Here is a 27,831-nt window from a genome sequence, read left to right on the forward strand (position 1 = left end):
ACACCTGAAGTACCATCTGTGATAATGTGGCTTTCTCAAGCTTCTGCTATCCTACCTCTAGAAAAACGTACCTTTGATTTATACCAGAGGTCTGATACATTTAGGAAAAGCTGGTCTCCATTGGGGTCCTATGTAGAAAACCTCCCATAAATTACCTATGTTACAATTGTGATGTTTTGTATATATTTTTTTATGACTGCCTTTTTGTATAACGTTTTGCTCTATCCTTATTCATTTTATTGTACTTGGTCTGTGTGGTGCAGTTTGTTTGGTTGTCTGTGTAACCCCTGTTAAAAGAAAATAACTTTAAAATAGAAAGATAATTACAAAACAGTTTGGACACACCTACTCATTCAAGGGTTTTTCTTTATTTCTACTATTTTCTACCTTGTGGAATAATAGTGAAGACATCAAAACTATGAAATAACATATGGAATCATGTAGTAACTAAAAAAGTGTAAAACAAATCAAAATATATTTTGTATTTGAGATTCTTCAAAGTGGCCACCCTTTGCCTTGATGACAGCTTTGCACACTCTTAGCATTCTCTCAACCAGTCTCACGAGGAAGTCACCTGGAATGGATTTCAATTAGCAGGTGTGCCTTGTTAAAAGTTCACTTATGGAATTTCTTTCCTTAATGCGTTTGAGCTTTAAGTTGAGCTTTCAGTTAACCAAGGTTGCATGGTGTTTCCTCCGACCCATTGGTGAGGCTGGCTTCCGGGTTGGATGGCGCTGTGTTAAGAAGCAGTGCGGCTTGGTTGGGTTGTGTATCGGAGGACGCATGACTTTCAACCTTTGTCTCTCCCGAGCCTGTACGGGAGTTGTAGCGATGAGACAAGATAGTAGCTACTAAACAATTGGATACCACGAAAATGGGGAGAAAAAGGGGGTAAAATTCAACTAAAAATAAAATAAATAAATACCAAGTCCAAGGGCGGCAGGTAGCCTAGTGATTGAAGCGTTGGGCCAGTAACCGAAAGTTTGCTGGATAAAATCCTTGAAAGGTAAAGAGCTATTGTTCTGCCCCTGAACAAGGCAGTTAACCCACTGTATGCCGTCATTGTAAATAATATTTTGTTCTTAACAGACTTGCCTAGTTAAATAAAAAAAAATGTTAAGGCAAAAACAGCTCAAATAAGTAAAGAGAAACTAAAGCTTTAAGATTACTTTAAGACATGAAGGTTAGTCAATGCAGAAAATGTCAAGAACTTTGATAGTTTTTTCAAGCGTAGTCGCAAAAACCATCAAGCACTATGATGAAACTGGATCTCATGAGGACCGTCACAGGAAAGGAAGACCCAGAGTTACCTCTGCTGCAGAGGATAAGTTCATTAGAGTTAACGGCTTCAGAAATTGCAACCAAAATAAATGCTTCACAGAGTTCAGGTAACAGACACATCTCAACATCAACTGTTCAGAGGAGACTGAGTGAATCAGGCCTTCATGGTCGAATTGCTGCAAAGAAACCACTACTAAAGGACACCAAGAAGAAGAAGAGACTTGCTTGAGCCAAGAAACACGAGCAATTGACATTAGACTGGTGGAAATCTGTCCTTTGGTCTGATGAGTCCAAATTTGAGATTTTTGGTTCCAACTGCCATGTCTTTGTGAGACGCAGAGTAGGTGAACGGATGATCTCTGCATTAAAGGTCGACCGATTATGATTTTTCAACGCCGATACCGATACCGATTATTGGAGGACCCCAAAAAGCCGAGAGCGATTAATCTGATGATTTTTTTTATTTTATTATTTTAATTGAATTATTAATTTGTAATAATGACAATTACAACAATACTGAATGAACACTTATTTTAACTTAATATAATACATCAATCAAATCAATTTAGCCTCAAGTAAATAATGAAAAATGTTCAATTTGGTTTAAATAATGCAAAAACAATGTGTTGGAGAAGAATGTAAAAGTGCAATATGTGCTATGTAAGAAAGCTTCAGTTCCTTGCTCAGAACATGAGAGCATATGAAAGCTGGTGGTTCCTTTTAACATGAGTCTTCAAATATTCCCATTTAAGAAGTTTTAGGTTGTAGTTATTATAGAAATTATAGGACTATTTCCCTCTATACCATTTGTATTTCATTAACATTTGACTATTGGATGTTCTTATAGGCACTTTAGTATTGCCAGTGTAACAGTATAGCTTCCGTCCCTCTCCTCACTCCTCTCTGGGCTCGAACCAGCAACACAACGGCAATTAGAGCTCGCTAATTAGCCAGCCATTTCACTTCGGTTACACAAGCCTCATCTCGGGAGTTGATAGGCTTGAAGTCATAAACAGCGCAATGCTTGACGCACAACGAAGAGCTGCTGGCAAAACACACGAAAGCGCTGTTTGAATGAATGTTTACGCGCCTGCTTCTGCCTACCACCGCTCAGTCAGATACTTAGATACTTGTATGCTTGTTTACTCAGTCAGATTATATGCAACGCAGGACACGCTAGATAATATCTAGTAATATCATCAACCATGTGTGGTTAACTAGTGATTATGATTTATTGTTTTTTATAAGATAAGTTTAATGCTAGCTAGCAACTTACCTTGGCTTACTGCATTCGCGTAACAGGCAGGCTCCTTGTGGAGTGCAACGAGAGAGAGGCAAGTCGTTATTGAGTTGGACTAGTTAACTGTAAGGTTGCAAGATTGGATCCCCCGAGCTGACAAGGTAAAAATCTGTCGTTCTGCCCCTGAACAAGGCAGTTAACCCACTGTTCCTAGGCCGTCATTGAAAATAAGAATGTGTTCTTAACTGACTTGCCTAGTTAAATAAAGGTATAAAACAATTAAAAATTACACTTTTTTTATTGGCAAATCGGCGCCCAAAAATACAGATTTCCGATTGTTATGAAAACTTTAAATCGGCCCTAATTAATCAGCCATTCCGATTAATCGGTCGACCTCTACTCTGCATGTGTGGTTCCCACGTGAAATACGGAGGAGGAGGTGTGATGGTGTATGGGTGCTTTGCTGATGACACTGTCGAGGATTTATTTAGAATTCAAAGCACACTTAACCAGTATGGCTACCACAGCATTCTGCAGCGATACGCCATCCCATCTGGTTTGCGCTTAGTGGGACTATCATTTCAACAGGACAATGACCCAACACACCTCCAGGCTGTGTAAGGGCTATTTGACCAAGAAGGAGAGTGATGGTGTTTTGCATCAGATGGCCTGTCCTCCACAATCACCTGACCTCAACCCCATTGAGATGGTTTGGGATGAGTTGGACCGCAGACTGAAGGAAAAGCAGCCAACAAGTGCTCAGCATATGTGGGGTCTCCTTCAAGTCTGTTGGAAAAGCATTCCAGGTTAAGCTGGTTGAGAGAATGCCAAGAGTGCACAAAGCTGTTATCAAGGCAAACTAGTGGTTACTTTGAAGAATCTAAAAGGAAGACACAAACATTGTGCCCACAGTACAACTGAACTGTCAAGATGAAACCTTGTCTAGCTTATTCCACTGGGTGTCAGCACTGTCAAGGCAGATGGCAAAATCAAACGTTCACCTTAAACAATTACAGTAGACTACCCTACAATGTTTTTTAGGGTTTGTGTGGTGAATATCTTTTGAAAAAATAAATTGATTTTTTTCTTATAAATTGTTTCCCATGGTGGAAAAGTGAAGTAAATTGTATTTAGTTTTTCTTAAATGGTTGAATTGCTAAATTCACAGTAATAGTAGCCGTACCATTCTATGAGCAAATATGATGACTTGTCATACATTGTCAGGCTGTTTGAAATATTTTGGGCACAGAACTAGACATAATTTCTTCGATATTTTTCATTCTCCGCAGTAGTAATAGTTGGTACTATGTCAAAATAGAGTGTAGTATGTGAATGGGTTGCAATCCATTCTAAGAGGCGGGTTTTCTGATGTTGACACCTTTACTGGGTGTGTACCATGAAGGAGTGTACTCATTCAGTTTGTAAAAGCGACAGGTAGCCCGCATTATTCTCTGTCGCAAGAAGGGTTCCAGACATCTGGGATGGATTTGTTTAATTTTAGGTCGCTTGTCATTTTGCTGTCAGCAGTTGGTAAGATTAATGAATATATAAATTATTGTTAGCCCTACATGTAATAGTGGACCGAAGAAAACAAAATGTTTGGAGATGTGTTGGGTCGGTTAGGTTTTGGAGGCGCCGTCTGAAGGCGCATTGACGTGGTTCTAGTAGAATGCCTTTTTCAGGCCAATAATATAGGCTACCATTACAAACATTTATTTATAGTTTTTACTAGTGCATTGCATATATCTTGCTTCCTTCTTGATGTATATCACACACTTATATGTTGAAGTGAACACCTGTACTCAAACCGGTTTCTCTCAGGATGCTGCAACGGGCAGAGCGTACTCCCAGCAGGCCCGTTGCAGGGAGTACAGGGAAAGAACGTCACGTTCAAAACCCTCATCATGCCCACAGATGTAGGCGACTTTATCACAGTATCTTGGAATTTCAACGGAGGTAGTGGACTTGTACCTGTTGTCACTTCTGCGCCCAAAGGAGAGACAGTTGGCGCAGGCTACGCAGGAAGAGTGTCACTGAATTCATCCACCGGCGTATTGAAGCTGGGACCCTTGACCGCGAAGGATAGCGGGGACTATGCGGTGACCATGGTCACAAGTGCTGCAGTACAGCGCACAGGTGTAACGGCGCTCAAAGTTCTAGGTGAGTAAGACGTTGATTGTGCATACAAGACGTTAATTGAATGCGTAAATGTCCCGAAGTAGCCTACACATTTTGGCATATGTTTGCCAAAATCAACTTTGTTATTTACAGCCAACTGTTTTCGTCTACTCTATTCATTCCCAAGTAAGCCCTACTCCACAGATACATTTTGATGCATAATTCCCTAATAATGATTCAAGGGTGTGGCCCTGTGGCTTGGAAAACGAACATTCTAACCTACTACCATGCTCTAGAAATATGGGATGGAGTTATGTCACTGGCATTATACTGTATTGCTACAAACCTAGGCCTGTCTTTGGCAATGTGTGTGTCTGTGATGGCTCAAGGCATTTCATGGATTAATGCTTATCCATGCCAATATCCCAAATGAGTTTTTGCCATATCTCAGCTAGACACCTACACAGCACTGCCTTCACTGTATTCACACTCCGTGACTTTTTCTACATTTTGTTGTGTTACAGCCTGAATATTGTTTTCCCTCCCCGTCTACACACAATACCCCATAATGACAAATTGTGAAAACCATGTTTTTAGAAGAAGAAAAATGTTTGCACATTTATTTAATATGAAATGCAGAAATAGCTCATTTACATTAGTATTCCCACCCTTGAGTCAATATTTTCTAGAAGCACCTTTGGCAGCTACTGTATTACAGCTGTGAGTCTTTCTGGGTATGTCTAAGAGCTTTCCACACCTGGATTGTACAATATTTGCCCATTTATTCTTTTCAAAATTCTTCAAGCTCTGTCAAATTGGTTGTTGATCATTTCTAGGCAACCCTTTCCAAACCTTGCCATAGATTTTCCAGTAGATTTAAGTCAAAACTGTAACTCGGTCACTCAGGAACATTCACTGTCTTCTTGGTAAGCAACTCCAGTGCAGATATGGCCTTGTGTTTGAGGTTATGGTCCTGCTGAAAGTTGAATTAATCTCCCAGTGCCTGGTGGAAAGCAGACTGAACCAGGTTTTCCTCTAGGATTTTGCCTGTGCTTAGCTACATGCTGTAGGCCTCCTGCCTTATGTAACCATACCAAATGTAACATATCATACTAATTTGAGTGTCCCAGATTTATGTTTACTATGTTAGGTCTAGGCTATGAGACCAGGCATTTTACTGATTTAAAAACTCTGTCAACAACACTGAAAAATAGGGGTATGGTTTTCGAGAATCAAAGGACCATGAATGTAATAAGAAACCTTAGGTGCTGGCTAAAGGCCGGTAGCAACCGCTACAGCATGTCCGGCCAGAACAAGGAGGAGGCGGATGTCCAGGTTAAGAAGGGCTTCATGGAAAAAGATAGCCACATTCACACACGTGTCACAGACAGCTGGCCACTCATGGTTCAGAGAACTGAGAATCATGTCCACTGAGAACTGACATTAACTATGGTTCTGAAAGGAAAGAGGGCAAAGAAAATATAGGCTATAGCACTGCTATAAATAAAGGTTAAATTAAAAAATATATGTAAATACTATGAATGACATGGCTGTATGAGCTAGCGCAGGTTAAGTATAAAACAGGAAAGGCTATACACTTACAGCAGCATTTAATATTTGTATTAGTATTTATTTTTTTGCATACTGGTTTGTAATTGAGGCATGTGAAAGTTCACATGTTACAGATGGCATTTCTGCCCTCAACAAATGCATTTTGATGCAAAAACGTTTTTTTATTTTTTAAACTTTCAAATGCTTCTCCTTTAAAGTAATAACGTCCGTCATTCGCCCCCATTTGCATGCTGCGTCACATATTCAAAGCTTGAAGGATGGCAATGACGAGTCAGAAGTAGGGTAATAGTTTACAAGTAAAACTGGACTCTCAGGTTCATGGCAAAGTGTAAAACCAGTAAGAGGTCATATACCATTTTGTTGGGTCAGATTAGAATGACCCCTGTGTATTTTTGGTCAGTTAAACGGCAATTTATTTTACGACATCACAGCCATCAAATGAGCACTTGTTCAGTTCACAACATGTTCAGAAACCCTTTGCTGCCAACCTGTGGTTTATCTTTCATCAGTTTAATGCTTTCGCTCCCTTCCCCCTTAGAGTACAGCTTCATCAATATGCCACTCTCCCCTCCCTCTGCATCAAAACTCAAGCACTGATAACAATTACCCTGACACCCCATGCCCTCTTTGCCATCACCTCGTCTTCCCATTCACCCACCCCTACCTCCTCCCTCCCCTCCTCAGAACCGGTCGCTGTCGTGACCATCAAGTCCAACCTGAATGAAGCGGTCGAGTTCAACAGCACTGTGGTCTTGACCTGTTCGGCCAAAGGCTCCTTCCTCGTGTACAAGTGGCTCAACGGCACCGCCCCACTGGTCGCCGATGGGAATCATGTGACTTTGAGTGCAAACGCAACAGTGCTAACCGTGGCTGGAGTGTTCAGGGAGGATCTGGTTGGACCCATCTACTGCACAGTCTCCAACAAATTAGAGAGCGATAGCAGTGCCCCCTTCAACCTCACTGTCAGCTGTAAGTACCTATGTTCTTATAGCCTGGTCTCACATCTGTTTGAGCTGTCTCCTACTCCTATGGTCATTGTTAGAAAGACAGCACAAACAGATCTGGGACCAGGCTAATATTCTTATCCATTGATTCCGCTCACGTCTCTGCAAGGCTATCTGAAAGGTTCAGGTGGCGTTTAGTTTAGAGTCTTAGGAGGCTTTGTGTGACTTGGGACACTCCCAGTAGGGGTTTCTACACCCAGATCCAACTGTCCTGTTTACACCATGCCTGTGGTCCGATGGTTATGCTGATTTACCCTTTTTATCGACACGTAGATATGATATTGAGCCGTAGATCAATTCGTTTGTGTGACGGCTTTAGAATAAGTCATGCCGGCCATTTTCTATATTGTAACAGGTAGAGCCTGCTGATCTGAATCAGCCAGCTCAGGGTAGTACAATGCAGGTGTCAGGAAAATGCAGGTCAGATAAGATCCACATTTCATCAAAGTCCATCTGAGTAGAGCACCTGGGAGGGGATAGACCAAGCATGGCTTGTTTTCGTTAAGAATTTAATGAGCTGCTACATTGTGGTTTGCAGCCTTAGGCCTATAAGCCTACACTTGAAAAATATCTGGACCTAACTCCAACATACCTAACTCTAATATATTTGCAGATGGGCCAGAAAACATCGCCATGGCAGTCACCCCCGCGGCTGAAGTCCAAAAGAAGGGTTCCAACATTACATTAACCTGCTCAGCCCAGTCCAGCCCTGCGGCAGTGATTCAGTGGATCCACAATGGAGTCCCGCTCAATGTGATGGGCCCCAAGCTGGTACTGGCCAACATTGCCGAGGCACAGAGTGGAAACTACTCCTGCATGGCCAGCAATGCCAAAACCTTGCGATACCTGGAATCCACCACAGCCAAGTTCACTGTAGTAGGTGAGTAGAAGAACCACAAGAGCCAATGGGAAATCAAGGTTTTGTACATGGATAGGAAGGGTGCTTTAGCAAATACAAAGGGGAACCATGGACAGTATACTGGTAAAGACCTAGAGACTCAAATCTTACTCTAATAGTAAGCAAAGTTGTGAAAATGGTTGTTGCATTCAGTTGAGCTACAGTATTCTTCTGAGGTTCTTGTCGGTAACATGTTTCTCAGATGTGACACGCATTTGATTTTATTAGACTTATAGACTGACTTGATCTTGTTTAACTAATTACACGGATGTTATTATTACCCGTTCTCCATTTAATGGTGAATATTTCATCGAAAAGGTTTGTTATAGCCAAATCAACACTTTTAAAACAGTTTCTGTATCTGCAAGGTAAAGAATTTGTCATTAGTCCTCCATCCCTGCCTCAAAGAGATGGTAGCATCCTTATTAAGCTAATACCATGAACAGACAGACTGAAACCTGTTTCTTGGCTTCGCACCCAGAAGGCATAACACCGAACACTGAATGGATTCCGTATGATTTTTAAGCCTCCGGTACAAGTTTCAAACCCAGTGACCTCATATCATGGCAACTTTGTACGTTCCCTTGCAGGTTTTTAAAGCTTGTGAAATATGTGCTGCATACCATACGGTACAAAGAGTGCATGGCCCGGTGTGTACTGAAACGGTTTACAACAGGAGACAGACAGTCTACCATGTTGTGAGTGACTAAAACCTGCTCAGTGTGGGGGGGGGGGGTTGTTGTTTTTTTTCAAAGGAAGTGAGATTGTGGGATGTGGGGGGAGGGGTCATTTCAGTCGTTCTATGAATGCTCCCCTCTACTTGGCAAACATTAGTGACTTCAAGTCCAATTATTCCGTCATGAATCAGAGTGACACATTTTCACTTTTAATGACTGACCAAAGCTGAGGAAATAAGAATTTGCCTCTGAAAATGTTTGCCTTCAAGCCTAACACTTATTGGCCAAAGTATTGATTAGGCAGTTATGAGTCACCATTGAGGGCCATGAACTTTGTGTTTAAAATATATGATCTTGGCATTCGCTTTCCAACACTTAATAGTCTGGAAAGAAGATATCAAGATAAACAAGACAGTGGTTTCTCCTGTTCCACCGGTTCACCTGGTCCAAAGCAAGAACACAAACTTGGCCTTAGTCTCACTTTCAAGTGGTCTAGCAAGACAGTGAGCATGTTAATTGCATTATCTATTCATGTAGGTCATTTGGTTTTGCTTGGTACATCAGCCCATTCAAAGACTCATTCTATTTGATGTCACATTTTATGGAAACATGGCCTGGTATAAGCTGTACAGTGATATTGTATAGTAGCTACCCTCAGACGGCAAATCAACTATTATTCCATGTTGGTTCAACGTAATTTCCTGGTTCAACCAGTGTGCCCAGTGTTCAGATGTCATGTCATTAAGGTATAATGAAAGTACAATGTCTTCCAATTTAGTAGGCATCGCTAAATCCATCCAACTAAAATCGAATGAAGAGTTCATCAAGCTTCATGGGGTTCATCAAGCTTCGTATATTCTAAATACTTTGTGGGTCTAGCACTCTGTAGTTGTGAGTGAAACAAGCTGTCTCTCAGTGTTACCATCTGGTCTGTGTAAACTCGAACTCCATTTGTCCTCTGTGTTTGTAGAGGCCCTATCCGGCACTAAGATCACAGGCCCCAATGGAACGCTCGTTGCAGGTAACAGCACGGCCACCCTGAGCTGCCAGGCAAGCGCCGGCACCGCCGGCACCCGAGTGTGGCTGAAGAATGGCGTGGCACTGTCTCCTAGCAACAGGGTCGTGGTCTCGGCAGACAAGAGCTCGGTCACGATCAAGCCAGTGCAGAAGGAGGACAGTGGGGAGTACCAGTGCAAGCTGACCAATGCTGTGAACACAGACTCTGCCAGTCTCAAGATAGGGGTCAACTGTGAGTCTCTGGCCTCTTGACCTCTACACTGACCATTAACACCAATGAACGAAGTTAACTTTATGTTTTGTTGTATATTCATAACATTACAGTATCCAAAAAGAAAAGCTTTGTGTTTCACCCAAATCCACGATGAACTGTCTGAATGCTAAAGTGTAGTATTATTGATGTCAGAATGGCCAAATCCAGCTGAAATTCAGGTATAAATTATCCTTTCCTGTGTCTCAGTTGGTCCTGAGGCTGTGTCGGTGAAGGGGGATAGTGCCGTGGAGGTGAAAGACCGTGTCTCGCTCAAGTGTACCTCAGTCTCCCTCCCTGCTGCCACCTACACCTGGAAGTTCAACGGGACGCGGACCGACGTGATGACAGCCGAGTACATCATCGACGCCGCCGTGTACAAGAACACTGGGATTTACACCTGTGAAGCCAGCAACGCCGTCACCGGGTTGAGCACCGCTGTCGCCCACCAGCTGTCCGTCAAAGGTTTGATAGCGGAGGCTATAAGAGTATTCCACCATTCGGCACCATGGTTCTTAGGATGTCTTCTCACCCTAACTTTTGTTGGGATATTCTACACGTAAATCATGTACTGTAGCACTGTACACATTTATCTCCAGAGGAAGCCGCATTGCTTTGAGATGTTCTGATGACGATGATAACCGATAGGTTGTTCTTGTGATTCCTCAGAGGAGGGAACACTGGATAATGGTCTGACGGGCGGGCAGATCACTGGGATCGTCATCGGCGTGATTATCGCCCTAGGGGCCATCATCGGTGGAGTCCTCTACCTGAGACGCAGAAAAAGACAGTGAGTTCTCTTGGTTTTACCTTTTGATCCACTATTCCATTGAAAGAGCGTAAGGCTTTGCAGACACACCTGTTGTGTGTAATGATACCCAATTCCTCCCCGTCTCTTAAGTGCCCTTCCTGTGAATCTCCAGTCCTCGCTTCATTCCTCTCATTCTTTGGCGTCCTAGAACTTGCAGTGTTACCAAGTATCTTCACTTTGTTTCGTAGCAGTCAAATTCTCTGCACTTCCAAAAACCCTATTTTAACAAACTCTTTGTGGCTTTTAATTTGCCTCAACACAGATAAAGATGCAGATTTATTTATTTTTATTTTGGGGGGAGGGGGGGGGGGTGTTACAGCAAGTATTCATATGGAACTCCAAAGTGTCATTTCTGATCAATCATATCACTGAGGTGAAAGTGATGCAAACAACCACATCCCCTGAGTTACCTGCCAGTGGATTCAGGAATCATTATCTTAAAGCAAAGAACAAACCGTTTAGTCAAGGCAGACACGGGCTGACACGCCTCGCACATTCCAGCATTTGGCAACAGAAATCTATGATAACACCCCTTCTGAACAAACCAGAAAGGGAGAAATATACCACAGGTGTCATTGCTCACAGTTTTGCATCAACACCCTTTTTCTCATTGGAACTCTTGTTGTAGTTCACGTTCTCATTCCTCTCCCCTCCCTCGCTAATAAGAGTGTTGTCAGGCAGAGCAGACAAAAAAAAGTGACCTGATGGGACAGAGATCGCTGGAGGTCAAGCGTACTGTACCTGCAGAGCACGGTCTACAACCGCCGCTCCAAGGTTCAGAGTTTGTCTCCCTGCTCCTCGTTATCATAATCCGACAAACTCAAACTTGATATTTGAGGCTATTGTTCATTGACGGCGTTCGCACTCCTGGAGGTCTTAGACAGGAAACTCTGTATCCATTGACTAAGAATGTCAAGTTTGGATCATTGGCAGGCTCCTCTCCCCTGTAACTATTCCCCAGGTCGTTGCTGCAAATGAGTGTTCTCAGTCAACTGACCTGGTAAAATAACGGATGAATAAATAAATCATTATTGTAAGGTTGTCAATGGAAAAACAAGAACTCTGTAAGTGAAGATGAACTACTGGGATTGCTCACTTAATATTTACCTGGCTGATTTCTAGAATGTGCCTGCAGATGCATTCCTAGAAATAGTTTTTGTTTCATTAGTAGACGTCGTACAAAGTAGTATTACTTACATCAGCTTTTTGTGTTTGTGGCCAGTAGAAAATAAAGAACGGAGGTGTGCGTAAAGGTTCAAAACAAGGAAAGGGAAATAAAGTTACAGGGATTTCTGATGCAAAGACCAACCGCCTTCATCCAGTCAGGAAGATGGGCCTCCGGATAACCAACCAGCATAACACGCTGTTCCCCCAAAGTGCAGACTTCCTACTGGATAACTTAACAAGCTGATAAAAAGCAAAAGATACAACATTTTACTTGAGTTCACTTCATTGTCGTGTTTACAGCCGGTGAACAAGGGGAATGCAGTGTGGCGTTAAAGGTAGGCCTGGTTGGTTACGTTTAGACAACCCTGTGTGCACAGCTGGGTTCACACAGATGCACACCTATTTTAGATGAGAGAGGGACTGGCAGGTTCAAAGCCCCAAACACCATACGGTTCCTGATTAGTGCGATAGATGACTGGCAAATTGGTGCACAGCAGGCCAGGCCCCTATGTAAAATGGGGGGGGGATTAGTGATTACAGGTGCCGATAGTGTAGGTTTCTGGAAAAGGGCACAGTCTTTATAGGGAGCAGATTATTTTCACCGGTAGAGGATATAGATAGATATATGTCTTTATGGTTAAACAAATTCAGAACAAACCTGTTCTGATATACGTTACTGGACACTTTTTTTACAGATTATCCAAGATTGATTAAAGCAACTAAGATATGATTCTGTTGATATACCATGACATGTATACAGTAGATAACTGTGAAACGTCACAGATAAACCACTGCCAAAGACCTGCATGTATTTATTCTGGCTCGCTCTCCTCATTCTGCCTGGCCTTGTCAGCCTGGATCAACGCTGTGGGTTTCAGTATTTTGAAAACACAGTCGGACCACATTCCATCACTCTCTCTAGCCTCACACTCAGGAGAGGAAGATTCCATCTCAACAGGGGGGTCCGCCTCTTTTCGCCCCTCTCTGAATCACCTTAAGATAACAAGCTGTCGGGGCGTGGTGGCCCCGGGCAGTGGAACGGACACTTCCAGCCGAGCTTAAGCCTCTCCTCACTTCAGATTCAGAGTATTTAATAGTCACGTACAGTGTTGCAGGTGTGATTGTAGGGTACAGTGAAAATCTTAGTCTTAGAGCTCCAACATGCAGGACTAAGTGAAATAAAATAATGGAGATGGTAATAAAAAACAACAATAGAAATAGCACTATATACATAATAACAACTGTGGCGGTGATAAATAAATACATTAAGTAGCAGGTAGCTGACTAGTGGTGGCTATTCAGCAGTCTGATGGTCTGAGGGTAGAAACATTCCGTTTTTGACACGATGCTCCTGTACTGCCCTTGTCTGAGTGGTAGAAGCAGGGAGAACAGGGCGTGGCTGGGGACCCTGATGATCTTCTTGGCCTTCCTGCAACACCTGGTGTTGTAGGTGTCCTGTAGGACAGACAGTGTGTGTTCGGCTGCACGTACCACCCTCATAAGAGCCTTGCTCTCCTCGAGCGTTGGAGTTGCCGTACCAGGCTGCGATGCAGCCCGACAGTATGCACTCGATGGTGCTCCTGTACAACACTGTGAGGGCCCTCGAGGACAGGCCAAATTTCTTCAGCATCCAGAGGTTGAAGAGTCATCACGTCGGTCAGCGTCCAATTGAACTTCCAGGTGTAGGTGGCAGCAGGGAGGGAGACTGAGGTACACTTCAGCGTGACACGGTCTTTCACCTCTACGGCACTATCCCCCTTCACAGGACCCAGTTCTATGGGGAGGAGTTCAGACCCAGGGTTGTGAGCTTTGTAATGAGCTTATAGGGCACTATGGTATTGAAGGCCGAGCTCTGGTCGATGAACAGCATCCTCACATATGTGACCAACCGGCTCAATCTTATGTAGCATGATTTGAAATTGTGTTTTTTACATTTAGATAAAAGTAGAGACTCAGGGCTACAGAATGGTATATCATACACTACAATTGAGGAACAATGGGAAAGTAATTCTACTTTGAAAGTTGATTAACTTGTAATCTCACTTTGGAGAAAATTGCCCTTGAATGTTTTGGTACACCTACTGGAGAGCTCTTTTTGTCTACACCCATTCAGCATCGTTAACACCCTCTTAAGCTTCATCCCCACCCAGCTCTTTAAGGATTCACATGTGAGGCCATATAGTACACAACCAAAGATTTCAAGACTAAAGGCTGGTTTATACTACGGGTGTGTTCATAAATTCAATCTGGAGTGCCAGAGCGCGCTCAGAGTGCACTCTGGGCGTTTGTAAATTCAGAGCGTTTTGCTCTTGGAGCGTTCAGACAGTATACTGGACGCTCTGGCCTAGGAGTAGGGTTGATTTGAGAGACAACAGTCAAGCACCCAAACTAACTGACTAACATTGGCTAGCTTGCGAGCTACTTCCAGACACAAATGAGGAAACAGCTCACTCTGACCCTTTTACTCACCCTAGCAGAGGTGGTTAGGTTGTTTTTGTTGGTGACTGCAACTGTGCTTCTCGCAACAACTTAATTCAGCTCTTTTTTCCAACGTTTACTGACACCGGCCATATTGAACAGGTGTTGAGCGTTCGTAAATTCGTCTGTTATTCTGCTCTCTGGCACGCTCAGACAAGTGCTCTGAAATCGGAGTAAATAGCCAGAGCGAATTTACCTGCTACGTCTATTGACAGTTGTTGCAGTGGCATCATGAACATTCTATTGAAATGGTTACTTGCATAGTGGAGTCTTTTGTTTAGACATGTAGCTAGCTAGCTAAACAATGAACCATAATCCCAACTCACAACGTTACTACCCTGCATGAATCTGCAGGTAGCTAACCAACCAGGTTCAATGTTAGCTAGCTAGCTAACATGAGGCTATAACTACCAATGCAAATAGCTCTGAGATACGAATAATATTACTACACAGATCATACACGTAACGTTAGCTTGCGAGCCAGCCAGCTAAGGTTAACTAGCTAACTAACAGTACACTTTAACTTGAAATGAAAACAACTTTCTGACAAAATTTGAAATGTGTAATATCTGAAAATGTAGCTAGTTTACTATTTTGCCTGTATTCATGGATGGATGCTTCTCCCTCTCTGTCACGGATGCCATGGTTGCCTTAGTTTGAAGATGTAATCTGGAGAGAGGTGTTTTAAACAGCAGCCTTCAGTGTGTTCTCTTTTCAACTCCGTCTGCATATTTGCAATCAAACGGCAGAATTTTCTCCATCTCCTTAGCTACTGTATCATACTCTAATTCCACCATGCATTCCACTGATTTCAAAACATGGTCCTCCAGAAAGTGGATAGCAACCCCTTTGCAGTTCTACTATGTGATATCTTTCAAAGAAGTCTGCATTAGAGAGGATTACCTACACACACTGACCAGCTCAAATAGACAGTAGCGTGCTACATGACAGACCAATCTGAACTCATCTCTCGACATGTCCAGCCCACCCATTATCTCATGCCTAGCGGGAAGGTTCCTGTCTTTTTCTGTGGCTCAACCAACTAGGCTTGTAATTGAAATGTTTTATTCATATTTACAGATTGCATATCAGTTTGTTATTAAGCCACATGAATGTTTACATGTTCCAGAAGGCATTTCTGCCAAAAAAAACACATTTTGATTTTTAAAAAATTACAAAGTTAACTACGTTCAAATGGCTTTCCTGTGGAGTGGTGACGTGCGACATACGCCTAGTTTCCTGAAATGAGTCACATTTGCATTCCTATGGTCCAGGTGGGTAAGGGCAGTGTGCAGTGCAATAGCGATTACGTCGTCCTTGGATCTGTCAGGGCGGTAGACTAATTGGAGAGGGACGAGTGTGTCGGGGAAGGAGGAGGTGATATGGTATTTGACTAGCCTCTCAAAGCACTTCTTGATGACAGAAGTGAGTGCTACTGGTCTGTAGTCATTCAGCTCATTTACTTTCCCTTTCTTGGGCACAGGATGATAGTGGACATCTCGAAGAAGGTGGGTAGAGAGGCCGGAGTTAGGGAGAGATTGAAAATGTCACACAAAACAGCCAGTTCGTCTGCACATGCTCTGAGGGCACTGCTAGAGATGCCGTCTGGGCCAGCAGCCTTGCAAGGGTTAAGATGTTTGAATGACTTACTTGAATGGTAAGTCAGGGTCATTGTGCTCGTTTCTGGAGAAAAAGGTGTTTAGCTCGTCCGGTAGGGTGGCGTTGGTGATCGTTAGGAGCCCCTGCCACATATGCCTTGTGTCCGACCTGCTGAATTGCTCCTCCCCTTTTGTCCCTATACTTGTGTTTCACCATCTTGATCGATCTGCGTGTGTCATATTTGTACTGTTTAACCAAACTATTGTCCGCGGTCACCTTGCTCTGTTTATAAGCAGCATCTCTGTCTTCAGATTTCTGGTACGTTTTGGTGGACTGGAGAGTTGGACAGAGATTGAGTCAGTGGAGCAACAATTAGAAATGAGGGAAATGTATGCCCTTCTTTATTGCCATCACTTGGAATTTCCCCGTTTCCATGGCAGTCACTGGTGATACGGGAGAGGCTGAGTTGAGAGCATGGTTGGAATGCCACCGTCTTGTCTGCACAGGTCTCTCGCTCTCTTTCTGTCCGTCTCCCTCTTCTTCTCGCCTCTTCTGCCTGTTACTGTCTTTCACTCTTTCTAACATTCTTACTCTGCATTCCTCTCTTCCACTTGGTTCCGTCTGTCCTCGCTTACTTTCCACTATGATTTAGAGTTTCCTCGACACGGTTTGTCCTGAGGGACATTCCTCACGGAAGTACTCATATTTTCTGGAGACATGCCGTAATTCAGCCATAGTACACGGGCATACCTGCAGGATCAAAGTGAAACTGCCAAGTACTCATTGTTGATATTGTAGTTATTGAGTCATCCTCTTCCTGTGCTTGTCCCCATTGTTATGTCTACTGTTCTTATCAATGGCACAAAACTAGGCTAGATGCTTAGATGCTTTCTGAGATGAGATCGCAGCATTACAAAGGTTACAGTACCTACCAACACTGCTGTTATTCGTCAGGGTACTAGGGTTTGTTCACTAACCATTTAAACTCGTAGGAATTGGCCTATAGGGATAAGGCTAAATATAATTTTTTTTACAGAAGAAATATGAAAACCATATGTATAACCATGGTAGCAATTAAAAGGAAACAGTTTGGAAATTAGGGGGAATTTTTTTTAGACTAAAGGCGAGGACAAAACAGTTAATCTGAAACGAGATGGAATCTTAACTTTACATTGTTGATTGTATGTGAATTTTACATTTGTCTTTTTTGCTGCATTTTCTGATAACGAAATCGGAAAATACTGTGGATACATTCAGCAACATGATAAGGATATAAAAATGAGGGGTAGGTACAACATAAGATGAAGGGTTTAAGTGAGAGGTCAAACTGGTGTCTCCAAGTGGCTTTCACACCTCTACAAAGTGTCCACAGTTCCTAAGCAATTTCAATGCAATTTTATGTCTCCAAGAAGAGTCTTCAACAATGAGCTGCTATTTCAAGCTCTCCTAGCTGTGTTGTTGAGGAACGAGAGCAAGCAGACTTGTAGTTGTTCAGAACAACCCAGGGTATGACGCCACGCCATCTTGGAACTGAACATCAAGCACAGTGATCATAAACGTTGAGAATGTACTCTATATCACATGAGTCTTACGATATGGAAACGGGAAGTCTTTGGCTTGCTTGTACGGCATAAAAGCGATATTTTATTATAATCCTCAACGTCTCGTCTTTCAAAATACTTTGAGTCCTCTTTTATTTACAGCATTTCCCTCACTCGGACAACAAAACATTCGCTCAAATTGCCCAGATGCGGGGAGGGATGGGGCCAACATCTTGTCACTCAGTGTGCTCAAGCTCAGAACCGCTGTCAGTCCAAACCCATACCGTGCTGTGAAGCGGAGACCTTGAGCTCTGATGTCATGTACACTCGGTTGGCAGTTTATTAGGTACGCCACCCCGTTCACGTGGCCATGGCTTGCTATTTTAAAGCAGGCAGACGGGCATCGAGGCACTCAGTTACTGTAGGATTAGAATGGGCAAAACGAGTGACCTAAGTGACTGTGAGCATGGTATTATCGTCAGTGCCAGACGCGCCGATTCCAGCATCTCAAAAACGGCCGGGCCTTCTGGGCTTTTCACACACGACAGTGTCTAGGGTTTACCGAGAATGGCGCGACAATCAGATAACATCCAGTCAGCGGCAGTCCTGAGGGCCAAAAAGGCTAGTTGATGAGGGGTCGAAGAAAAATGGCAAGAAACGTGCACGCTAACAGGCGGGCCACAAACAGTGGTGTGGCGCAGTACCACAGTGGTGTGTAGAATGGCATCTCGGAACGCACAACCCGTCGATCCTTGTCATGGATGGGCTATTGCAGCCGGCGACCACACCGGGTTCCACTCCTATCAGCTAAAAACAAGAAGAAGCAGCTCCAGTGGGCACGCGATCACCAACACTGGACAATTGAGGAGTGGAAAAACATTGCCTGTTCTGACGAATCCCGGTTCATCTTGCTGATGGCAGCAGAGTCAAGGATTTGCCGTAAGCAGCATGAGTCCATGGCCCCATCCTGCCTGGTGTCAACGGTACAGGATGGTGGCGGTGCTGTAATGGTGTGCGGAATGTTTTCCTGGCACACGTTTGATCCCTTGATACCAGTTGAGCAACGTTTCCATGCCTGAATAATTCTGTCTGTTCTGGAGGCAAAGGGGTTTCTGACCTGGTCCTTCATGTACCTAATAAACTGGCCACTGAGTGTATAGCATGTTACTGTAAAGCCACTGCGGTACAATTTAGGCGCTTATCAGTGTCCAAATCTGCCAATTTCAACATGTATATGGGTACAAGTGTAAAGAGCTACCTATTGGGTTTCCATCAAAGAAATTAGGATACACAATTATTTTGTAATAATAGCTGCCTGCTTTATATTTGTTGCGGTCATGTGGATATATGAACTAAAATCAAGTCATTCAGGTTGTCAAAGCGAAGTTATCATCCCCAAGTCTTGTTTTCTCAAATCCCTTCAAAGCAAACTCATCATTACACTAATCGCCACTAATTTATTTTATGTTCTGTTTCAGTATCGAGTCGCCGTACTAGAAGTGCCCCGAGGAAAGCTGGTAAGCCGCTCTTTGATAACTCTATATTATCCTGAAGTTGTTTGCGTTCCCTTGTCAGGCAACGCAGGCCAGCATTACAGTCTGTTGTAACAACAGTTATCAAGGCTGTCTCCACTGACCTGGGACAAACATTTCCTTGTTGAGGACATTTTTATTGCATTGCGTTTGAGGCTATAGCTACTGTTCTGTGGTGCCACTCCGTATCACACACATTTTACCTGAAAGGCCTTTCAGATAAGAATGTTGACTTCATACGTAGGGAGTGAGCACCGAGTCCGAGTCTGGCATAGCTACAGTAAATCAGTGTATCCATCTTTAGTCTGAATGAACAAGTAAGGCAAAGGTCCTCATTGCTCTTATCATTTGATTTTGGCCTATTAGCACTTTGGGAGTTGAAGTAGAACAAAAGCCAGTAGACACTGTATAGCCTAACTATTGCCAATGTTCACCTAAGAGGACTTTCAGACGAGGGCTGATGAAAACAAGATATTCAACTTCAGAACGTGTTCTTGTGGTTGTGAGTAGCGCTCAGTGGTAAGCTATGAGTTTCTTCTTCCCCACAGGAGCTATCAGCCCAAAGAATCAGCCAATTATTCCCCTCAAGATCAATCTCTGCAGTCGGGAAGACCACTCAGGTGGAAACCTCCCCCCAGGTCTGTCCAGCCATACAAGCTATTCATCACAAAGTCCATATAACCCCAGGGGTCACAACATCACCCTCTCCAAAAACACTCACACATCAGAAGACATGGTCATCTCTGTTGAAAATGGTTGAGTCCTTGGGCTTGGATTGGACCCGAAAGCACCAACACATCTATCCCATCTAACGTCTGTATGGACTTATTTTCCTTCACACACCATCCCTCCTCTCCATCCATCCCATTGGCTAAGGTAAACAGCTTCCAACATTCCCTGAGATGCTGACTCTTTCCTTTTTTTATAAAACAGGAATGTCATTGCTTACATTAATTTCTCCACACATTCCTTGGGAAGTGAATCGCATCATAATAGACTTGAGTGGTGGTGAGAAACTGGGGGAGGATCTAGTGGTGTAATACACTGGAGTCCCAGGGGACTGTAGGGCTTAGTCACTTGGTCCCTCCTCACTGAGCACACTCATCAAGGCGAATGGGCAAGTATCGTCTGAATCTTTCAAACAGCTGACGGACACAGGTTCATAAATCTGACGTTGCCACAGACAGGTGTCTGCCTGATCCCGAGGATTGCTCCCCCCCTTCTTCTTTTCCGTCTTTACCTCTACAAGATCTGCTCGTAAGAACTTAATGAAGACGGCGATGACAAGATCCAACACGCAGCAAATATTCAGGGGGGAAGAAAAAAAAAAGGTAGGAATGTTTTTGTGGGCAAAGACATTCTTTGGTTTTGGAGGGAAAATGTGTGTGCTTCAGGGCTGTACTGCTTAGTTCTGTTATTTGCTATATTCCACTTTTCAAATGTTTTAATCATTTGGCCTTTTGTAGTTTAAACCCCCAAAAAGACAAATCTATGTTTTTAGAAACATGAATGAACAAGTGACATTTTATGTTAACTGTAACACAACCCCTTTTGACCTGCTTTTTAGCTTTGTTTTTGTCACTAGTGTTTTTTGAACCCTCCGATGAATACATTAAGCTGATGGTGTTTTTTTAAATCCAATGAATGATAATAAGTTGTTTGACAGCACACACAGGTACAGTATGTGACAACCAGTCATACACACCTTCAATTAAATCACACAGAACTATGGGTTAAGAGTTATTTTATCTGTTACGTTTTCTCCCACCATCTAAAGTCAATGGGGGGGGTTTGTGTGGCATAAACAGTACAGGGCAGTTACTCTAGTAGGCCTGGTAATGTCACTTGGCTGTGGAAGGTGTTTACTCTTGTGGTTTGACCTATTCTGTTAAAACATGTAATTACATCAAGCATTCCTTATATTCAAACAGAAAGACAGATGCACAGACACCAGAACTTGAGCACGGTAACCAAATACACTGAACAAAAATTTAAACGCAACATGTTAAGTGCTGGTCCCATTAACTGAAATTCATTAACTGAAAAAAATATCCCAGAAATGTTCCATACACACACTCAAAAAGCTTATTTCTCTCAAATGTTGTGCACAAATTTGTTAACATCCCTGTTAGTGAAAATTGTATCCTTTGTCAAGATAATCCATCCACCAGACAGGTGTGGCATATCAGGAAACTAATCAAACAGCATGATCATTCCACAGGTGCATCTTGTGCTGGGGACAATAAAAGGCCACTCGAAAATGTGCAGTTTTGTCACACAACACAATGCCACAGATGTCTCAAGTTTTGAGAGAGCGTGCAATTGGCATGCTGACTACAGGAATGTCCACCAGAACTGTTGTCAGAGAATTGAATAAGCCGCCCCCAACGTCGTTTTAGAGAATTTGGCAGAAACTCATTCCGATTGGCTGGGCCTGGCTCCCCAGTGTGTGGGCCTATGTCATGTGGCTGCGCCCATGCCCAGTCATGTGAAATCCCTATATTAGGGCCTTTAGAATTTATTTTAATTGACTGATTTCCTTATATGAACTGTAACTCAGTAAAATCTTAGAAATTGTTGCGTGTTGCGTTTATAGTCTTGTTCAGCAGGTACACTGGTCAAAATGGGTCCAGCCACTGCATGTACTAGTCATTAGTTTTCATAGAGATCTAAGTAAGAAACTTGATTGCCTGAGGAAGAATGAGATTGTTGGTTTAGTTCTTGAAGATAAACAGGGAGAAATTGACACCTTTTACCTGAAGTGTTTTAGTGAAAAATGGAAGAGCAATAAGCCTTTGTAAATATGATTTACTTTATGTAAATGTATACTGTAATAAACATTGTATTTTTTAGGCTTGACATTCTGTTGTCTATTTGGGGTTTCTTGCTTTATCTTAATTTGAATATTTCAAATGTCAGAAGCTTTCTCAGGTTGTTTACAGAAAGGTGTATTATTCTTTAAGGACTGACCAGCCTATATTCATTCACCATTTTCTTCTTGTATGGACACGCCTCTGAGATGTTTTCTTTTTTTGTTTTATTTATTCTTCCGTCCTTTTACTGTACTGCCACCTGTGTTTTGTTACAGTCTTGCTTCTTTGCAAATGGAACTCTCCTACCTATGTCTCGCTAGCCAACCGCCAACCTCTAAACAGCCAATCACACACCCCTCTCTCTCTCTCTCTCTCTCTCTCTCTCTCTCTCTCTCTCTCTCTCTCTCTCTCTCTCTCTCTCTCTCTCTCTCTCTCTCTCTCTCTCTCTGGTTTTGGAATGACACAGAACATAAAGGCGGTCTTGCTGCAGTTGGTGTGTGTATGCAATGGTGCTCTCCTCTCCTGCCACCCCCCCCCCCCACCCCCCCACTGTTTCTTCACAGATATGGCTCAGAAAAAAAGAAAGAAACAATGTAAAAACCTGCTTTAACAGAGAAAGAGAATCCCTGCAGTGGGCATGTTGTGAGCTCAGGGTGAGAAACCGACACCCTGAGCTCAGGGGTGGGTTAATTAAAGCATCCATATTTTATCTGAACCATAATGGACTGGATTTGAATCCACACATTTACATTTGAACTGGATTTGATCCTCTTGCAGACGCGTTCATATAAAATGAACTAACCTGTCTAGAGTAATTGGGACGGGAATACGAATGCACTGTTGGATGAACAAACACTACAAGGTGCAGGATGCTCTTGGTGGTGACCAGTCTATCAAGTTCATTTGCCTTGAGTCAACAATGGCTTTTTTATTATTTACTTTTGGTCTGGTTGGGTGTTAAAACAATGGGACAACTGTATCACTGTACTTGAATCTAAACGAAAACTCAATAAAATGTAAGTGTACAAAAATATCTCTGGATCCCTTTTTAAAGCTGCCTTTATGTCTTATAAGATTACACCACATCTATGAGCTCAAGCTTTTAGTTGCCAGTGTATTAGGTTTCTTGAGTGCAAAGTGTTCTGCATGTCAAACAGGCATGAAATCAAATATACTGAATGTAAAGTGCTTTCGAGCAATTATCTTGAAAATGAAAGCCAAGAGGAGTTCGTATAATTCTTTACCAACTTGATTGTAACATGTTTGTTGTGGCCATACAGGTTTGAAGGCTATGTTGGATATAGGCTACCTCAACCTGACTTCCACTAACCCTGTCACTGTCAGGAAGTTGTGCCTGCCAAGGACATTAGTTCATAAATAAGTCTGCTTGGCAGATCGAGTGAGTCTCTCACCCAGGAACAGTGTAGTCTAACGAATAGTCCCCAGTCACAAATGATGACTTTCAGTTTTTGCTCATATGTCACGGGTACAGTCCCCAGAGCTCTTGTACAAGGCAGCGCAGCCTTGAGAGAGGGGAGGCAGTTTCAGTGCTGTGACTATGACTCACCAACCTGACTTTCTGCAGATCAGGGCTGTCATTACCCTACTCTGTAATCACACTCACACCGGCCAATGTGTCTCAGTGTTTTTTGTTGTTGTAGTAGGCAGATTAAAATGGCTGTAACTTGTTGGTACAAGTCTAGATGTATGCAACTTCAAATTGTTCCTTTACATTTTTATTTTTTATTTTTACAAATTAGCTTTTAAGTTTGGAAATCAGTTTTGAACTAAATAATAATGTTATGTGTAAAATAACTAGTGGTAAATTATATTTTGTGATGTGTGAGTCATGACCTTCAACTGTATGTGCATATCTATCAGCTATGAGTGCAAATTCAGGTTCCCAAGTTTACTTTCATTTTTCTTTTTTGGGGGGGAGCTCTCTCTCTCATCCAGCTCTCTCAATCCTCTACCATTGCATTTACACACTTATTCTCAACATACAGACAGATATTATTTCCTAGATATTAAAACTTGGTGTCAATTACTTCTTTACCGCTGGCTTCTCTTGCTCACAGACCTGAAACGTAACCAAACAGGTAGCATCTTCTAGATCAGAGTACCTTGGAGTCAATCACCCTCCGCGTGCCAGGCCCAGGGGCCTCATTTATAAACCGTGCATACAAACTAGATCCCAAAACATGCGTGCACCAGTTCTCACGCAAAAGTTGGCATTCACAAAAACGGAACTTGGTGTTAAAATGTAATCATGTTCCCGCAAATTTTAGACCATGCGTACTCACAGTTTCTAGTGGTTAAAGTGTTGCATTACAAGCAGGCAAGTATATTATTTTTTTGTGCAAATGGGGGATATGATAGACAGGCTTATTCATAACGATAAACAGGTTACTAGCAAGATGTCGTTAGTGAGAAGAGTGAACATCTATTTTGTTTACCTTTGCATTTTAAAATAATTACAAATAGGTGTCTATTTCCGAGGCTATTATTTATTTATTTGTTCCATGATCATTGCATAATAAATTCCTCGCTTTTCTGTCGTGGTTTCGTACTCACGAGGTAGCACAGGCCGACAACAAGGATACCATTAGTCCCATCTCATTTAATTGGACTCACTTCACAGTAGTAACGGCTCCAGAGGCGTGCTCTGACCACCAACTGTCTGTCATATGCGCGCAGGAAAATAGATCAAGAGAAGAAAAATGCATGTTTAGAACTGATCATTGATCGCATGGTGCAAGAATTAATGCAATTAATTGATTATTCAAGCAATCAATCAAATTTATTGGTAGCCTAGTGGTTAGAGTGTTGGGCCAGTAACTGAAAGTTTGCTGGATCGAATCCCAGAGCTGACAAGGTACAAATCTGTCATTCCCCGGGCACCGAAGATGTGAATTCCGATGAAGGCCGTCCCCGCACCTCTGATTCAGAGGAGTTGGGTTAAATGCGTAAGACACATTCAGTTGGACAACTGACTAGGTACCCCCTTTCCTTTATTTATTTATAAAGCCCTTTCTACATCAGCCGATGTCACAAAGTGCTACACAGAAACCCAGCCTAAAACCCCAAACAGCAAGCAATGCAGATGTAGAAACACGGTGGCTAGGGAAAAACTCCCTAGAAAGGCAGGAACCTAGGAAGAACTCTAGAGAGGAACCAGGATCTGAGGGCTGGCCAGTCGTCTTCTGGCTGTGCCGGGTGGCCAAAATGTTCAAATATTCATAGGTGACCAGCAGGGTCAAATAATGATAATCACAGTGGTTGTAGAGGGTGCCACAGAGGGTGCAACAGGTCAGCACCTCAGGAGTAAATGTTAGTTGGTTTTTCATAGCCGATCATTCAGAGTTTGAGACCACAGGCACGGTAGAGAGAGAGAGTCGAAACAGCAGGTCCGGGACAAGGTAGCACGTCCAAAGAACAGGTCACGGTTCCATAGCCGAAGGCAGAACAGTTGAAGCTGGAGCAGCAGCACGACCAGGTGGACTGGAGACAGACAAGGAGTCATGTCATCAGACCAGGTAGTATTGAGGCATGATCCCAGGGCTCAGGCCCTCCAGGAGGGGAGGGAGAGAGAGAATTAGAGGGAGCATACTTAAATTCACACAGGACACCAAATAAGACAGGAGAATTACACCAGATATAACAGACTGACCCTAGCCACCCGACACATAAACTATTGCAGAATAGATACTGGAGGCTGAGACAGGAGAGGCCGGGAGACACTGTGGCCCTGTCCGACGATACCCCCAGACAGTGCCAACAAGGCAGGATATGACCCCACCCACTTTGCCAAAGCCAGCCCCCACACCACTAGAGGGATATGCACAGACCACCAACTAACTACCATGAGACAAGGCTAAGTATAGCCCACAAAGATCTCCCCATGGCACGAATCGGAGGCGGCGCCAACCCAGACAAGAAGATCGCCCACTCTAAATCAAATCAAATCAAATTTTATTTGTCACATACACATGGTTAGCAGATGTTAATGCGAGTGTAGCGAAATGCTTGTGTTTCTAGTTCTGACAATGCAGTAATAACCAACAAGTGATCTAACTAACAATTCCTAAACTACTGTCTTATACACAGTGTAAGGGGATAAAGAATATGTACTTAAGGATATATGAATGAGTGATGATACAGAGCAGCATAGGCAAGATACAGTAGATGGTATCGAGTACAGTATATACATATGAGTTGAGTATGTAAACAAAGTGGCATAGTTAAAGTGGCTAGTGATACATGTATTACATAAGGATGCAGTCGATGATATAGAGTACAGTATATACGTATGCATATGAGATGAATAATGTAGGGTAAGTAACATTATATAAGGTAGCATTGTTTAAAGTGGCTAGTGATATATTTACATCATTTCCCATCAATTCCCATTATTAAAGTGGCTGGAGTTGAGTCAGTGTCAGTGTGTTGGCAGTAGCCATTCAATGTTAGTGGTGGCTGTTTAACAGTCTGATGGCCTTGAGATAGAAGCTGTTTTTCAGTCTCTCGGTCCCAGCTTTGATGCACCTGTACTGACCTCGCCTTCTGGATGATAGCGGGGTGAACAGGCAGTGGCTCGGGTGGTTGATGTCCTTGATGATCTTTATGGCCTTCCTGTAACATCGGGTGGTGTAGGTGTCCTGGAGGGCAGGTAGTTTGCCCCCGGTGATGCGTTGTGCAGACCTCACTACCCTCTGGAGAGCCTTACGGTTGAGGGCGGAGCAGTTGCCGTACCAGGCGGTGATACAGCCCGCCAGGATGCTCTCCATTGTGCATCTGTAGAAGTTTGTGAGTGCTTTTGGTGACAAGCCGAATTTCTTCAGCCTCCTGAGGTTGAAGAGGCGCTGTTGCGCCTTCTTCACAATGCAGTCTGTGTGAGTGGACCAATTCAGTTTGTCTGTGATGTGTATGCCGAGGAACTTAAAACTTGCTACCCTCTCCACTACTGTTCCATCGATGTGGATAGGGGGGTGTTCCCTTTGCTGTTTCCTGAAGTCCACAATCATCTCCTTAGTTTTGTTGACGTTGAGTGTGAGGTTATTTTCCTGACACCACACTCCGAGGGCCCTCACCTCCTCCCTGTAGGCCGTCTCGTCGTTGTTGGTAATCAAGCCTACCACTGTAGTGTCGTCCGCAAACTTGATGATTGAGTTGGAGGCGTGCGTGGCCACGCAGTCGTGGGTGAACAGGGAGTACAGGAGAGGGCTCAGAACGCACCATTGTGGGGCCCCAGTGTTGAGGATCAGCGGGGAGGAGATGTTGTTACCTACCCTCACCACCTGGGGCGGCCCGTCAGGAAGTCCAGTACCCAGTTGCACAGGGCGGGGTCGAGACCCAGGGTCTCGAGCTTGATGACGAGCTTGGAGGGTACTATGGTGTTGAATGCCGAGCTGTAGTCGATGAACAGCATTCTCACATAGGTATTCCTCTTGTCCAGATGGGTTAGGGCAGTGTGCAGTGTGGTTGAGATTGCATCGTCTGTGGACCTTTTTGGGCGGTAAGCAAATTGGAGTGGGTCTAGGGTTTCAGGTAGGGTGGAGGTGATATGGTCCTTGACTAGTCTCTCAAAGCACTTCATGATGACGGAAGTGAGTGCTACGGGGCGGTAGTCGTTTAGCTCAGTTACCTTAGCTTTCTTGGGAACAGGAACAATGGTGGCCCTCTTGAAGCATGTGGGAACAGCAGACTGGTATAGGGATTGATTGAATATGTCCGTAAACACACCAGCCAGCTGGTCTGCGCATGCTCTGAGGGCGCGGCTGGGGATGCCGTCTGGGCCTGCAGCCTTGCGAGGGTTAACACGTTTAAATGTTTT

At 43.4% G+C, this 27,831-nt stretch overlaps 1 protein-coding gene across 1 annotated transcript; it reads left to right on the forward strand.

The window, feature by feature from the left end:
• The first annotated feature begins 3,944 nt into the window (after positions 1-3,944).
• On the forward strand, positions 3,945-23,031 carry LOC135552249 (carcinoembryonic antigen-related cell adhesion molecule 1-like). The gene is made up of 9 exons (XM_064983756.1): positions 3,945-4,051; positions 4,343-4,681; positions 6,896-7,180; positions 7,829-8,095; positions 9,761-10,039; positions 10,268-10,522; positions 10,727-10,847; positions 19,132-19,170; positions 19,734-23,031. The coding sequence occupies exons 1-8, from the start codon at positions 4,003-4,005 to the stop codon at positions 19,148-19,150; spliced, it is 1,614 nt and encodes a 537-aa protein (XP_064839828.1). The 5' UTR covers positions 3,945-4,002; the 3' UTR covers positions 19,151-19,170; positions 19,734-23,031.
• The last annotated feature ends 4,800 nt before the right edge of the window (positions 23,032-27,831 follow it).

The sequence above is a fragment of the Oncorhynchus masou genome, chromosome 13, assembly GCF_036934945.1.
Source record: "Oncorhynchus masou masou isolate Uvic2021 chromosome 13, UVic_Omas_1.1, whole genome shotgun sequence".
Taxonomy (NCBI): Eukaryota; Metazoa; Chordata; class Actinopteri; order Salmoniformes; family Salmonidae; genus Oncorhynchus; species Oncorhynchus masou.

What these genes read in the sequence shown, in the direction of transcription:
- LOC135552249 (XM_064983756.1), top strand. Translation starts at nt 4,003, where the DNA reads ATGGATTTGTTTAATTTTAGGTCGCTTGTCATTTTGCTGTCAGCAGTT. An exon ending in AACGGCGCTCAAAGTTCTAG is followed by an intron (nt 4,682 to 6,895) that starts GTGAGTAAGACG and finishes TCCCCTCCTCAG; the next exon opens with AACCGGTCGCTGTCGTGACC. An exon ending in TCTCAAGATAGGGGTCAACT is followed by an intron (nt 10,040 to 10,267) that starts GTGAGTCTCTGG and finishes CCTGTGTCTCAG; the next exon opens with TTGGTCCTGAGGCTGTGTCG.